This window comes from Brienomyrus brachyistius, chromosome 9 (genome assembly GCF_023856365.1).
Source record: "Brienomyrus brachyistius isolate T26 chromosome 9, BBRACH_0.4, whole genome shotgun sequence".
NCBI classification, from domain to species: Eukaryota; Metazoa; Chordata; class Actinopteri; order Osteoglossiformes; family Mormyridae; genus Brienomyrus; species Brienomyrus brachyistius.
In genome coordinates, this window is record NC_064541.1 from 28,565,763 (window position 1) to 28,579,343 (window position 13,581).

Here is a 13,581-nt window from a genome sequence, read left to right on the forward strand (position 1 = left end):
TTTCTCAACCCAGTCCATGAGGACTCCTGGAGGATCCACGTTTTTGCTCCCTTCCATCTATCTGCCATATTTTTGCAAAAACGTGAACTGTCGGGGGTCTCCGAGGACCAGATTGAAAAACACTGGCCTAGACACATGTATCATCTTCAATTGTTAGATCATTCAGGGAAAGTGAAATTTGAACTATGCTCTAAGCAGTTATTGTGCATGTAAACTGTATGCCGCCTGCACAGTCACCACCCAAATGCCCAGCTGAAGTACAGATCGCTGTGAAACTTGATATATTTGTGAATAATACTTCATTATGTCTCCAGTTTACAGAGAGCCGTTTACGAGTGAGCGGATAACTCCGCTATTTTTGCTAAAATATTTAGGCAGCAAAGTTGTTTCAATAACACAATTGGTAGCACCTTTGAAATTACGATGTCCAAAAATACACGTCTTGCGTAATCTATAGCGTGTGCATGTCTGTGTGGGTGCTGGTACACAGCATATTCTAGCAGGAAATCAAGCTCTTTTATTTCATGGTATGGACCACGCTGTTAAAAACACAGAGTTCTCATGCAGTCTGTTATTTTCCAGTCAGTCTAAGATGCCAGCAACAAGCACGACAAGTCAAACAATGTGTTCAAAAAAGCAGCCAGTTGTCCACAAAACCCAGGCATGTCATTCCAGAACTAGAATGTTACATTCCTTTCTCTTACAGAGCAAATAACGACTAAAACTCCTGATATGGTTTCCCAGCATTTATAAAGACCTCATACATTTACACCACAAAAAAAGACCCCGGACAAAAGCTTCTTTATATCGACATTACAAAATCAACAGCATTTCTATCACACCTTTCTATTGAGGTCCCCTACTGAAGCCACTTTCACAATGAACAATTGTGAACAATTTTTCACTAAGAAAAATTACAGCAATGAAGACCCGCCCACATTAGCCTTCAACACCAAGAGGTACAATGGTGGGGGGGTAACCCTCAAAGCATCTTTCCACACGAAATCAATCACTGGACAAGTATTAAACATTGTGCAGTGACTTAAGACACTTGTGACACAGATGGCTTTATAAAGAACTGTTAGAATACCACAGGTCAGAGATATGGGAGACTATATAGAATCATCTCTGTTGTTGTTTTGTTGGTACATCTGATTCCATTTGCCTCTTGCACAAACGTGAACTCATAGTTCTGCAAAGCCTGGGCACGTAAAAGGTGCATGGGTCATTTTTCCAGCATTCCCTCCAGAGACATCCTAGCAAAGTGCTGCACCATCTGCATGTTCTTTGTAAACTAACCAACTGAATTAAACCTCTCCTTCAGACAGTCTTCTTTGAAGGCCTTGGAAACTCCTTTCAGATCTGAAGTCTGGGAGACTTATCCTAATACAAACGGATCAAAGGTACATAAACCCTTAAGTTGTATGTATTTCTCCTGCAGTGTTCTCCCTAAGAAGACCCGCCTGACCGAGTGCCAGCGTCAGTGTTGTCTGCACCAAGCAGAGGCTGGTCTACCAGCTGGCTGTCAGGGATTGCAGCAGACTGTTGACCCCTAGGTGTTGGAAGTTGGACTTACAGGTCCCAGGCTTTGTAGCAGGGACTGGTAGAGTAAGGAGTTAAGGAACCTGGGGTAGGAGTCACGGTGCATCAGGGCATAAATCTGAGCTTGGGCGTCATCAAAGATGTGAACTGTGGGTGCCGCCATGTTACCGTTGATGGTCTCCCGCACTGTGGCGTCGATGCTGACCTGTGGATCAATGCAGCGACATATCCAGTGATTCTAAATGTCATTAAGTTCTTTGACTACAAAATGGTCAACTGTGCTACATTCCGCTCCAGTTAAAAGTCACTATTGTGATGCCATTCTGATTTTGTCATAGATCAGTGATTATGGCATCAGATACAGAACTTCCATGCTGTTTATCCACAACTGTGCAACCATATTGATGAATAATGAAGCATATGTTTCCCTACTTCTTGTGTCACTCAAGATAATGACTGAAATATAAAAGGGATAAAACAGTGAAATGCAAATGTGGTGGTTCAGGAATCCAGAAGTTGCACTTCACCTCCTTGGGTGAGAGGATAGAGATGTAATCCAGGTAGATCTGCTTAGCCCTCTCTCCAATGGCTGTCCGCCGGGTCTCGGTCTTCAGGCTCTCACACGCTTGCCAGAAGAGCATGTTCTCATCACTGTGCTCAGAGCACAGGAAATCCATGAAGATACGGCGGCCTGCAGGACTCTCCATGAGCGCGGTGAAGGACAAGGCCCAGGAGGACACCTCAGTCAAGCTCAGCCTGCCACTGATGCACACACAAATAGTCACATGCTTAGTCCAACAATCCAATATGGATTGTACGGTTTAAACTAGCATTGAGAAGAATTACCGCCTTTAGTGCTGCAAGTTCAAATGTGACCCCCAGCTCTCTATGGGCACAATCCAAGAACAAGTGGGTCAAGTGAAAATGTCAGAGGTGGACATTTCATGTCCAGAAAGTAAAAATCCAGACCAAGATCTTGTCTCAACCAACCAGTTGAGCGGTTTATGACTGTAACTCTTTATACTCAACTGGTTGGTTGAAACAAAATCTTGGTCTGGATTTTTACTTTTGGGACCTGAAATGTCCACCTGTGGGAAACGTTCATATAATTGCACCAACAGGACATGCCCACCGAGCCCAGCAGCCCCGACTGATTACATGGTTATTTTACATGGGAGGATACACCATATTAATAGGAGCGGGTCTATGTCAGTCATCATTTGCATGTGGGAGGTTGATAGGGTTTGCTTGGGTGGTTATGAGTGCAGGCCTGTACAGTACTTTCCCCTGCAGGTGTGTGTGTGTGAGAGAGAGAGCGGGTATATCTATCCTTATGGAAAAACGTGATAAATATCAGTTTTTTTTTTTTTTATAAAAATCGGTGATTGCTATGAAAAACCTAAAAATGCAATTTTGTATCTCATTTGGTTACTTATGGTTATGGCTAGGGCTGGGTGGGGGTTAAGGTTGTCGTACTGTAGTTAGCGTTAGCATTTTTCCCATAGAAGTGAATGAGCGGTCCCCATAAGGAATAGGTATGCCCGACATGTGTGAGCGTGTATTTTTACCTCTCATCAGTCCTCTGCAGGCTTCCCAGAGAGGACAGGTTGGAGTCTCTCCTGCTGCAGGTCTGCTCCCGGCTCCTTGATGCTAGACTGGCAGATACACACACATGTGCGGACAGCTGTCAGCCCCTGTGTGCACACGCAGCCACAGCTGGAATGTCAGAGACTGGTGAAGCCACACGATGGCACACAGATGGCGGAATAACTGTTTCACTGGGGGCTGGAGTCCTGCCCCTGAGTGCCTCTGCAGTGCTGGTTTCCTCCCATAAGCAGTCAAACGGATTGATGTTTCTGAATTGTACTTAGTGTGTGTGAAAGTGTGATCATGTGCACAGTGTTGCACCAGTATTTCTGCCTCGTGCCCCATGGTTCCTGGGAAGAGCCCCAGGCTCACTGTGGCCCTGTACTGGACAAGCGAGTACAGAAAATGGATAGAAGGGAGGACTTCCAGGCCTTCTGCCCACACATGGTGACAGATGTTGTAGAGAGAACCTTCTCTACATGCACTGAGCCAAAGGTCCCTGGTTTCTTTGTAAACTGTGTCCAAAGGCCACAGCTGTGAATTCAAAGCACAGAATACTGTTTCTGTTGCACTCTTATAAAAACATCTGCCTAGACAAACTACTTTAAATAAAATGGTCGTTGTTTTTGATTTCTACATAATTTTATACATTTCTGGTCTGAATGTCATCCTCCATCTGTGGCTTTTAGTCTCACAGTATACTCATCCTGCAGCATCTGCTTATCGAAAGGGCTATATGTGAGTCTGAGTAAACAGCACGCTTAAGACCGTGTTTGTGGAGATGAAACAAGCCATTGATTTGATGTGAAATGTAAGATATTCATCTTATGTAAGATGTTCATCTTTCACTGTTCCCTGGGATGGCCAGTGTGTTATTCAGAATGCATTTATGATTAACTGTTGCTGTTTAAAGAGATACTAGCATCAATCCGAATCCGTTCCTACAAGGATCCCTTCAGAAAGAATACTACAGTCTCAATGGAAATCACTGGCCAAGGAGAAGGGGGAAAGAGGCAAAGCCGCCGTTACAGCAGAGACCAGTGCACTTGTATCCACTGCTTAACCACGTTGTCATTCCTGGAGCAGCCCACCTGTCTTTGGTCGTCTCCAAGTCCCTCCCCTCAAATTTCCTGCTGTCACTCACCAGCAGCAGCTCCAGCAGAGGCAGCGGGGGTGCAATGCGCAGTTGCAGGGTGAGGTTTCAGGGCTGCTGCTGCAGGACGGCAGGGCCCCCACATCCTGGTGAGACAAGCGACGCCTCATCGCAGCCTGCACATCTGCAACCACATACATTCACAGTCCCATCACTGTTTTAATGTGACTGATGACACCGCTGCAACCAAACCAATCCAACAAAAAAAGACTTTTTGCATATTATTTTACTTAAAAACACCTCCATTACCATTTGTGCGAGGACATTTTTCCTAAATTTGTCCACAGTGGTCCCACAATCAAAACAATGATGGAGGAGAGAGTTTTATACTGAGAGGGACACAATGCATGAATGAAACCAAATTAACATCAGGGGATACACTTTCCCTCCTATTCCAAAGCCCACACACACAAATACAAAGATGCACATGCAGGCAACCAGACTTGTATGTAAGAAGCGATGTCATAACTCACATCTGTAATCCGTGACACTACACACAGACAGCAAGAAACACACACGCATGCTTGCTAATACCTCTGAAAGCAGGTCAGCTAACTTTAGTCAAACCCACTTCTCCTGCATGTTCTTTGTCAGGTGATATACAGACATACTTCATAAGATATGCAATGTGACCATTCTGACTTCGGCTTACCACAAGCTACACAACTACCTAGTGCAAGAAACGCTTCTAGGACGATACACAGTGGTGGAGTATAGCTACAATTCGGGAGGTTTAAAATTGGCCTCCAATTTGACAAGATTAGACTAATGATCTATACCACAAAAATTGCAGATGGCAAAACTTTTCCACAAAAATATTCACACACAGATACAGAACCGGGATGCATGCATGTGTACGCTGACATATTACATCTAGTCAGTGTACAAAAATCGTAGTTACATCACCCTGCACCAGGCAAGAGTCAAAATGCTTGGGATGTCCAAGTCTTCCATCCATCCATCCATTTTCCAAACCGCTTATCCTATTGGGTCGCGGGGGGTCCGGAGCCTATCCCGGAATCAATGGGCACAAGGCAGGGAACAACCCAGGATGGGGGGCCAGCCCATCGCAGGGCACACTCACACACCATTCACTCACACATGCACACCTACGGGCAATTCAGCAACTCCAATTAGCCTCAGCATGTTTTTGGACTGTGGGGGGAAACCGGAGTACCCGGAGGAAACCCCACGACGACACGGGGAGAACATGCAAACTCCGCACACATGTGACCCAGGCGGAGACTCGAACCCGGGTCCCAGAGGTGTGAGGCGACAGTGCTAACCACTGCACCACCATGCCGCCCCCATGTCCAAGTCTTAATAACGTTAATCAGAAAATGCAATGCCTACTTCATTTGAAAAATCTTAGCCATGAAATTTGGAATTTGAAGTACGTGAGCCAGCTAACCACCCCCCAACTGAACTGCACATTTGACACTGCACTTTCAGCAAAGGATACCCAACAACTGTTCAATACAGCATAACCACTCTATTACCAGGCAAACATACTGTAAGGATATATCAGGCAACAATTCCTGGAATTTAGTGTAATGATAAAGGAATTTGGCGAAGTGCTCATTACATTTCAGCATTATCTTTTTATATAAAAATGAATAAGCCCATTATCCTTCAGAAGAGGTCCAAATTTTCAATTAATTTTACTGGGTTTCCTACTTTAACCAGCAGACCGTGTGTTACAATGTACCAGTAAACTTATTGGTTAGTTAAATAATCCATTACAGCTGTTCAGAACCAGCTGTCCAGAACCCAGGTGATTTGACTTACTGGTTTCAAAAGGAAGTTCAACTTTGGGAGCGAAGAAAGTGATATTAATTTCGGTAATGCAAAACATACTGATGCTGTTATTTGTCATCATTATGGAGACTTGGATGTTATCAATGTGAGAATTAATTGAACTTAATTTTATTGTCTTATTTTTCAAAGCGTTATATATATAGAGCGCTAAACATAACGTACATCTAAGGAAGAAGTTTCCTGCTGACTCGTGCGGTACCAAATCGAGGACTTTACCCTAAAATCGATCAGATCGAGAAAATAATAATAATAATAATAATAATAATAATAGTTTCTGCATCCCAAAAACAACCCAGGAAAAGACTAATTAATAGAAGCTTTTACCTAAATGGTAACACCTGTACCATTGGACAGGAAAAACGTGTCTTCGTGCAATAAGGAACATAGTATACATACAGAATGCGACAACATCTGAAATACACAACCCACCTCATCACAATTCGTCAGTGATTTGCAGCTCCCCATATTATTGCAAAATTAACCGCTATACCGGGTGGTAACCATTCAGGGACCTGTTCTACAAAGATTTCACAAAAATCGAGAAGTTTTCGGGAAAATGTACTTACAACGCTCAATTCAAATGCAGCGGCGCTGTGCGGTCATTTAATCCTGGTTAAATAAGTGGATTGCATGTTTTTATATATATTTGAAATCAGGAAAACCTCCCTTACACAATCAAATAGATGCCGGGGGATAGCGGAGCCGATTCACGCATGCGCCCCACCTTGCACGACCACCAGAACTCCGTGTGATTTTTCAATAATCGGTGCCTGATTTATGCACGGATAAATCGTACGAACCTTTATGGGCTGCTTGATGCAAGCTAGCAGTTTGAAGAATAAAGCTTTATTCGCGCGAGTTATCTAATATTTCAAAGTGGGTTGTTATGCGGTTTTCAGATGTGTGAATATATTTATAAATATTTATAATCGTAATTATGATAATATATTCAAGAACGTCTGGTTTCGCTTTAGTTAAAATGCATATTATAAACAAATAGCCATATTTCGCAAATGCACACTTGTGTTTTCGAAATTATAATTACTGTTTATGAAATTACATTAAATGTAAACATTCTCTTACGCCGGCTGTCTTTTTGTCTTCCTTTGCATGCATAAATAAATCATATCCCACTTACTCTGCACATCAAATTATGTTGTACTATCTTTTAAATTTTCCTAAATCGTACGATCAGCAGTATCCAGTGGTTTATGTGTCTCAGGTCAAAAGTTAGCCACAAGATGGCGAAGTTTCTCCACGTTTGAAACTGGAGCTTCATTTTGAGCTGGTCAGTTAAAGCTTACCCCTGATTAATGGTAGTTTTGAGGTACCTAAACAGAAGCCAAATGCTATTCTCTTACATTAAATTTATCAACACTGCTTGACAAATGTCTTCCAGAATAAAATCTTTGACGGTATCTTACTCATTTAACTTGTGCTACCCATTTTACTCAGTTATCAAAAGAGTTTGGGGGTTAGTCACATACTGTACAGTAGTTCAAGCAAATCAAATGAACTCAGTACAGTTTGCTGGACATATATACCTTTTACACACCTTTTAAAGTCACACGGTCACAGTTATTAATTTTAACAACTGGTGGCTGTTGAGCAAAAAGTATTTGTTGTACTGTGCTTAAAAAGCTCTGATAGTTACGAGTCTTTGCAAATGGTTTGCTTTTGCAATACAGGACTGTATACTGGTTTAGGTGAATAACATCACCCTTCTGAAGAAAATTATGAGCAGCAAATACTTAGATTGGAAATACATACAGCATCTCCTAATATGTATCTTCATCTTCAACAATATCAAGGAAAGTAAATTGCTCAGTATTCAAGCAGCAATATCCTCTAAATCACAGCAGTGTGCATTTATCTCAGGCTTAGCCAACTACTGCTGGATTCATAAACGATATGAAGACTTCGCTGTTTTCCTCAAGAAACACTGGAAGTACCAGACAGCAATAATAAATACAATATGGAAATTTTAATTGTTCGACTGAAAAGACCGCAACATGGGTTAAAAAAGACAACAGTAATCTTTCCCTAATCAAATATATCGTTAATGTACTCAGAATGTCAACACAAATCGAGAGCACATCGCCTCTCACAGGCAATCTTCCTATTCCTTAACAAACTGATTGTTATCCCAAATGGAGAGAACGTTTCCTTCGGTAATTGAACAAGAAGCACTTTCAACTATGCTTGTAGCTAATTACCTGAGATTGTCACCAAGGTAACTAACTACCTATAATTTCCAGCCCTGGCCGCGACTTGTTCCCATGCTGCACCTGTGCGATTTACGACCCCCATGCTAATTCTTTCACTGATTGCCACTTTAAATGTCAAAATGCAATTAGGATTCTATTTATTTCTCTTTTCCACGATGGACCGCATGAATTTTATATGTGCAGTCAACAGTCAAAACTTTGGAGACACTTACCCACAGAAAGGTATTTATATGGAATTATACATGGAATTGCACACTGAACAAAGCAGTGTTAAACTCCAAATTTTTTTTTCTTTTGGGGGGGGGGGGGGGACTGGTTCAAAACCAGATTGGTGGTTCAAAACCCTGGACCACCAGAATGATCCCACCATTGGACCCTTAATCCCAGGTGCTCAAGGGACTGGGTGACCCTGCAGTCTCCCCTGTCAGTTCCATGAGGTGGCCTCCTGGGATGCTTTTCCAGCTGAGAGTTCACACATATGCTTAGCACTCATCGGCTGCTCTTCCTTTACTCTCTGGCAGGTGTTTTGGAAGGAATTTGACATTGGGAGGGCCCAAATTTGCCCTGATGGTGGGTGGGGGGGGGATGTAAATCGTGGCATTGCGATGGGCACGCATGCAATAGTTACATCGTGAAAGGATGCGATGTTAGGGAGATTTTTTAATTATTTTTGAATAATCATGGGGGCGTCATGGTGGTGCCTCACACCTCTGGGACCCGGGTTCGAGTCTCCGCCTGGGTCACATGTGTGTGGAGTTTGCATGTTCTCCCCATGTCGTCCTGGGGTTTCCTCCAGGTACTCCGGTTTCCCCCCACAGTCCAAAAACATGCTGAGGCTAATTGGAGTTACTAAATTGCAAGTAGGTGTGCATGTGTGAGTGAATGGTGCGTGAATGTGCCCTGCAATGGGCTGGCCCCCCATCCTGGGTTGTTCTCTGCCTTGTGCCTATTGCTTCCGGGATAGGCTCTGGACCCCCCCATTCGGAAAATGGATGGATGGATGAATAATCATTGAAAATTAGACTAACACTGTTTAGGGTACAGTTTCACCAATAACCATAATAATTGATCCATATGATAAAATGAGTTTGTCTGATACAGGACAACAATCTTTGCACTTTGCACACGCAACGAATTGGCCTCATTCATAATAAAAGATAAGGACCTTTTATTTTTTGCTGGGTGGCGCCCCCCTATTTCTGACACCCCCACTCTCTGATCACTCTCTGACTCCTTTAAAACTACATTTCTACAGTGTTTAAGTCTGGTGGTCTGGTCATGTGACACTCTATCACTCTCCTTGGTCCAAACTTTTGACTGGTAGTGTACCTGTATGTATATATTTTTATCACCTACAGAGTGGTGAAATTGTGCTTGACTAGCCCATTACTGGAACGCTTATGATATTTAAGATATTTCATTTGGTGTGACTGAAGGCATTTTTCATGTTTCAAGGCGGTGTAGCAGCAATATCAACACACAAACAATATCTTTTCATATTAAGACGGCCAATAAATAAACACGTTTGTTTAGTGCAGTATTTCCCAATCTGGTCCTCGGGGAACCCAAGACAGTCCATGTTTTAAATAAAAAGCAAAAATGTGGACTGTCTGGCTGGGAGCTAGGAGGGAGCAAAAATGTGGACTGTCTGGCTGGGAGCTAGGAGGGAGCAAAAATGTGGACTGTCTGGCTGGGAGCTAGGAGGGAGCAGAAACCTGGACCCTGAAGACGGGGTTAGGAAACATTAGTTCCATGGGTAGCAGCATTGCCTTGTACCTGTAGAACTGGAGCTTCATCATGCCTCCGGTCAGAGTATGAGGCATTTTCCCTCTACTGCATGGGTTGTCTCTGGTTCCGTGCCACAATAAAGCTAGTTGGTGTCTCTAACTTGCCCCTGTGCTCCCTGGGATAGGGTTGAGTCTGCCTGCACTGGACAAGGTATTGCGAGATGGATTCGCAAATGCAAATATTTTAGCATCCGATTTGACACTGAATGACAAAAAAATGTGCAGTTCATACTCTGGGTTAATTTTATGGCCTGTTTAAATTTTGTAAGCAAATGGTGCTGTACACCCTTAAACATCTGCACACTCACATACTGTTAAATAGGTTAACACCGAGATCAGAATTGTGAGGGTAAATCCACATTGTCTTACCTTTAAACTGAAAAAAGGTCATTATTCTTCAGTTCACCTGTTTTTTTCTCCATTACATGTGCAAAATACTTGAATAGGCAACAAGTTTTGCTTTCACTGCTGAAATACAAATATCCAAAGCTCTTTGATGACCCCTAATAAAAAATGGAGAGGTTTTCGCACAATTGAGGAAAGTAAAATCTTAACAGTGTAAATTAATTTGTATTAAATGAATGGCGTGCTTTTAGATGCGTGTGAAAAGGACTGAAATATTGCCCTAAAACTAGTCATTCTGTTAGTAGGACTGAATGTTTACAGACAAAAATGTCAGTGTATGGCAGGATCGCGAAGTTATATGACATTTAGTGAAGTCAGTGCTGCGAAAAAGCCACCAGCTTTAGTTTTATAATCTCTTTTATAGTGAACAGCTTTATTGCTTTTGCTATGCTGTAATACTTCTCTATGAGATTAGCTCCTTTCTGGGCTGCAGTGTCCACAAGCGACCAAATGTCATCGAGCAAAACACTTTGGAAAGTAAAAATAACTGCAGGAATGAAGCACATGCACCAGGGGCACCTGCGCGTGTAGCATGACGGTTACGATCCCCTTCAGTGCGGGACACCATGCAGGGTGGAGGCATGTGGCCTTGCACAGCGACATGTCAGCAGTCAGGGCTGGGCGATGCCCCCACTCTCACTCCATCTGCCATTCAGGCAAGAGATATCATGCAGAAAATGAAAACTCGCACAATTTTCAACACATGCAAAAGATGTGGGTCGAGGGGCTGCCAGAGCCAGCCAGCTAGGTGGCTGGAGAGCAACTCACTGCCTTGCTGCAGTCGGACGTTTCTTGAAGCACTGGAGGACAACTGCCAGTAGGAATTTAGGACATTAGCCTGGAACTTGGAGAAATCTGGTTTGGGTCTCAGGAAGGGGCTGGCTCTGCAAGGTAGCGTGTGGCTCAGTGGGCTATGCCTAAATGTCTCTAACCAGAAGGTCACTGGTTCAAACCTAGTTTCAGCACATCTGCAGCTCCTTGAGTAAGACCCTTAACCACCTCCCTCCCTGGGTGCCCTAACAAGTGGCTGGTCTTCATGGGCTGCTAATTTCCCCACAGAGATCAATAAAGTGTCTATTATTATCAGATAATGCATTCATATGCCCATGTTCCATAACTACTTATTCAGAATTTCTTAACAGTACAGTTCTGGCATCCTTCATTTTGTAAATATGAAGTTGTGGCAGATTGAACGTGTTAGCCATTTTAGGCAGTTGTCCCTTTAAATTTCCGTATGATTACCGTATTTAGAGGTGGGCACCCTATAAAGGCCCGTGGCGTTTGGAGGGGGCACCTTACGTTGGCACGTTGCGCTTCCGGTCACCTGACTTCCCCTATGGTCACAGGTATGCAGGCGGTTTCTCCGCGTCCTCCCTTGCTGCTGCAGGTTACTCTCTCGCGGCTGTTTAAGATAATTGCTTATTTTGTAGATCTGCGTAACATGGACTCGTTGGAAGCTACTGTATTGTAGGCAGCAGTTGGTTTGTTTGCTCAACTTTGTTTTAGCTTAATCGTATTCTACTGCTTGTGATCATGTATGCGTTGTTTCGGGTAAACGCTGGTACCAGGCGAATTAATAATGGGGTTTTATATAAACTCGCCCGTAATTTTGGTCTGTAATTTTATGATCATGCATGTGCCCATTTGTGTACTCGATTGGTTTTTATGATGTGGCGGTGCCTTGTGTTGTGTGCAGTTGTATGGCACAGGATTTGCATGTGTGTGTGCGTACGGGAATTGTAGTGTTTTTGTTCTGGGACGCCGTCCTCTGCCTAACTGATCAATCTTTCATCCAGTGTGCACCAGCTTTGAATTTGTTTGTTTTTTATTTATTTATTTATTTTTAGTGAAGACTGTGTTTGTTGATTTGTTAGACTGTAAATGGAATTACGTCTCTCACTGCCTGGTATAACGGACCTGTGTGCGTTTTGTGTTTAGTTTATCAAATATTTCCCTGAGTGGGGTAACCGTGTCTTCTAAGCAGTGGTTCCCCAACTCTAAGCTTACTGCTGCGACAAAGTGAAATTTTAAAGCAACCACAGATGTATGTAGTTTTCACCTGACAAGACGGCTTTCTACAGCACCTGTTATGGATGGGTACACAATAAGTTGTGCTAAAAACCTTAGAATGTTAATCAATCATGAGCAATTTTGCATTAAATCTGCATGTAGTCCTGTCAGTCAGGCCGTTTTGTCGTATTATATGCACAGAAAGGCCTTTGTGACCAAGCATTACATGAAATGGGGGAAGTTTCCTGCCATTGTTGACCACAAGCATTATCTGAATCATTTGCAGTCATTTCTGCTTTACTCATGGTGGCAATGAACACAGCATGTTACCCACAATCCTGTTGGATCTCACTGTTCTGTCATTTACCATGAGCTGATAAGGTCATCCCTGACTTTGAGGCCACTCTCAGCAGTTTGTGAATGAGATCACTTTAAATTCTCACTCCCAACCTTGGTCAGAATAGAGGCACATAGGGAAGCATCAATGCAAAGGAAATGACGGCCATTTGAACCACCTTCTTTGCTGTCTGCTGTAAACAGTGAAAAATGGCTGCCAGTGTTTCTGTGAGAAACGCGTTTCCGCTTTCAGCTGCTCGGCCAACAGCATGCCCTACCTTTGGACCAGTACTTTTTTTTTTTGACAATTTCCAGCTGTGATGCCCTCATCAGACGTGCATCTGTGACACATCTTGGCAAACACTGACATCATTTTCCATGCATCAGCAGAAGAAACTGAGATCAGGCCAGGAGTGACAAGCTTAAGGCAACTACTGTCTAGAGAATCAGGAAAGATCCTGAAAACACACATGTCTGGTATTTTTTGTAGGTCAGTATCCAATTCAGCAGAATCTCTATCTCTGTGATGTAACATCTTTTTGCAGTTCACACATCTTGACAGTCCCAATATCCTGTCCATATAGGAAAATCCGTTAGAAATACACTAGAGGTCTTGCAATGTGACACATGCTCTGGTTAGTCACAGTTGCATCCTAGTGTTTATGGGGAGTCAAACCAAGCAGGTACTTTATCCACTGACAAGGACACATCAGAC

General features: G+C 43.1%; 1 protein-coding gene across 1 annotated transcript; it reads right to left on the reverse strand.

The window, feature by feature from the left end:
• Positions 1–467: 467 nt before the first annotated feature.
• LOC125749175 (regulator of G-protein signaling 20-like) lies at positions 468–6,805 on the reverse strand. The gene is made up of 5 exons (XM_049026159.1): positions 6,667–6,805; positions 4,274–4,406; positions 3,111–3,197; positions 2,070–2,304; positions 468–1,747 (listed from the first exon to the last, which is right to left on the reverse strand). Exons 2-5 carry the CDS (start codon positions 4,390–4,392, stop codon positions 1,553–1,555), a joined length of 636 nt encoding a protein of 211 aa, XP_048882116.1. The 5' UTR covers positions 4,393–4,406; positions 6,667–6,805; the 3' UTR covers positions 468–1,552.
• Positions 6,806–13,581: the final 6,776 nt, after the last annotated feature.

Coding starts and splice junctions, on each gene's coding strand:
- LOC125749175 (XM_049026159.1), bottom strand. CDS start 4,392: ATGAGGCGTCGCTTGTCTCACCAGGATGTGGGGGCCCTGCCGTCCTGC. Junction 2,305..3,110: donor CTGCAGAGGACTGATGAGAG/GTAAAAATACAC, acceptor TGTGTGCATCAG/TGGCAGGCTGAGCTTGACTG. Junction 1,748..2,069: donor CTATCCTCTCACCCAAGGAG/GTGAAGTGCAAC, acceptor ATTGATCCACAG/GTCAGCATCGACGCCACAGT.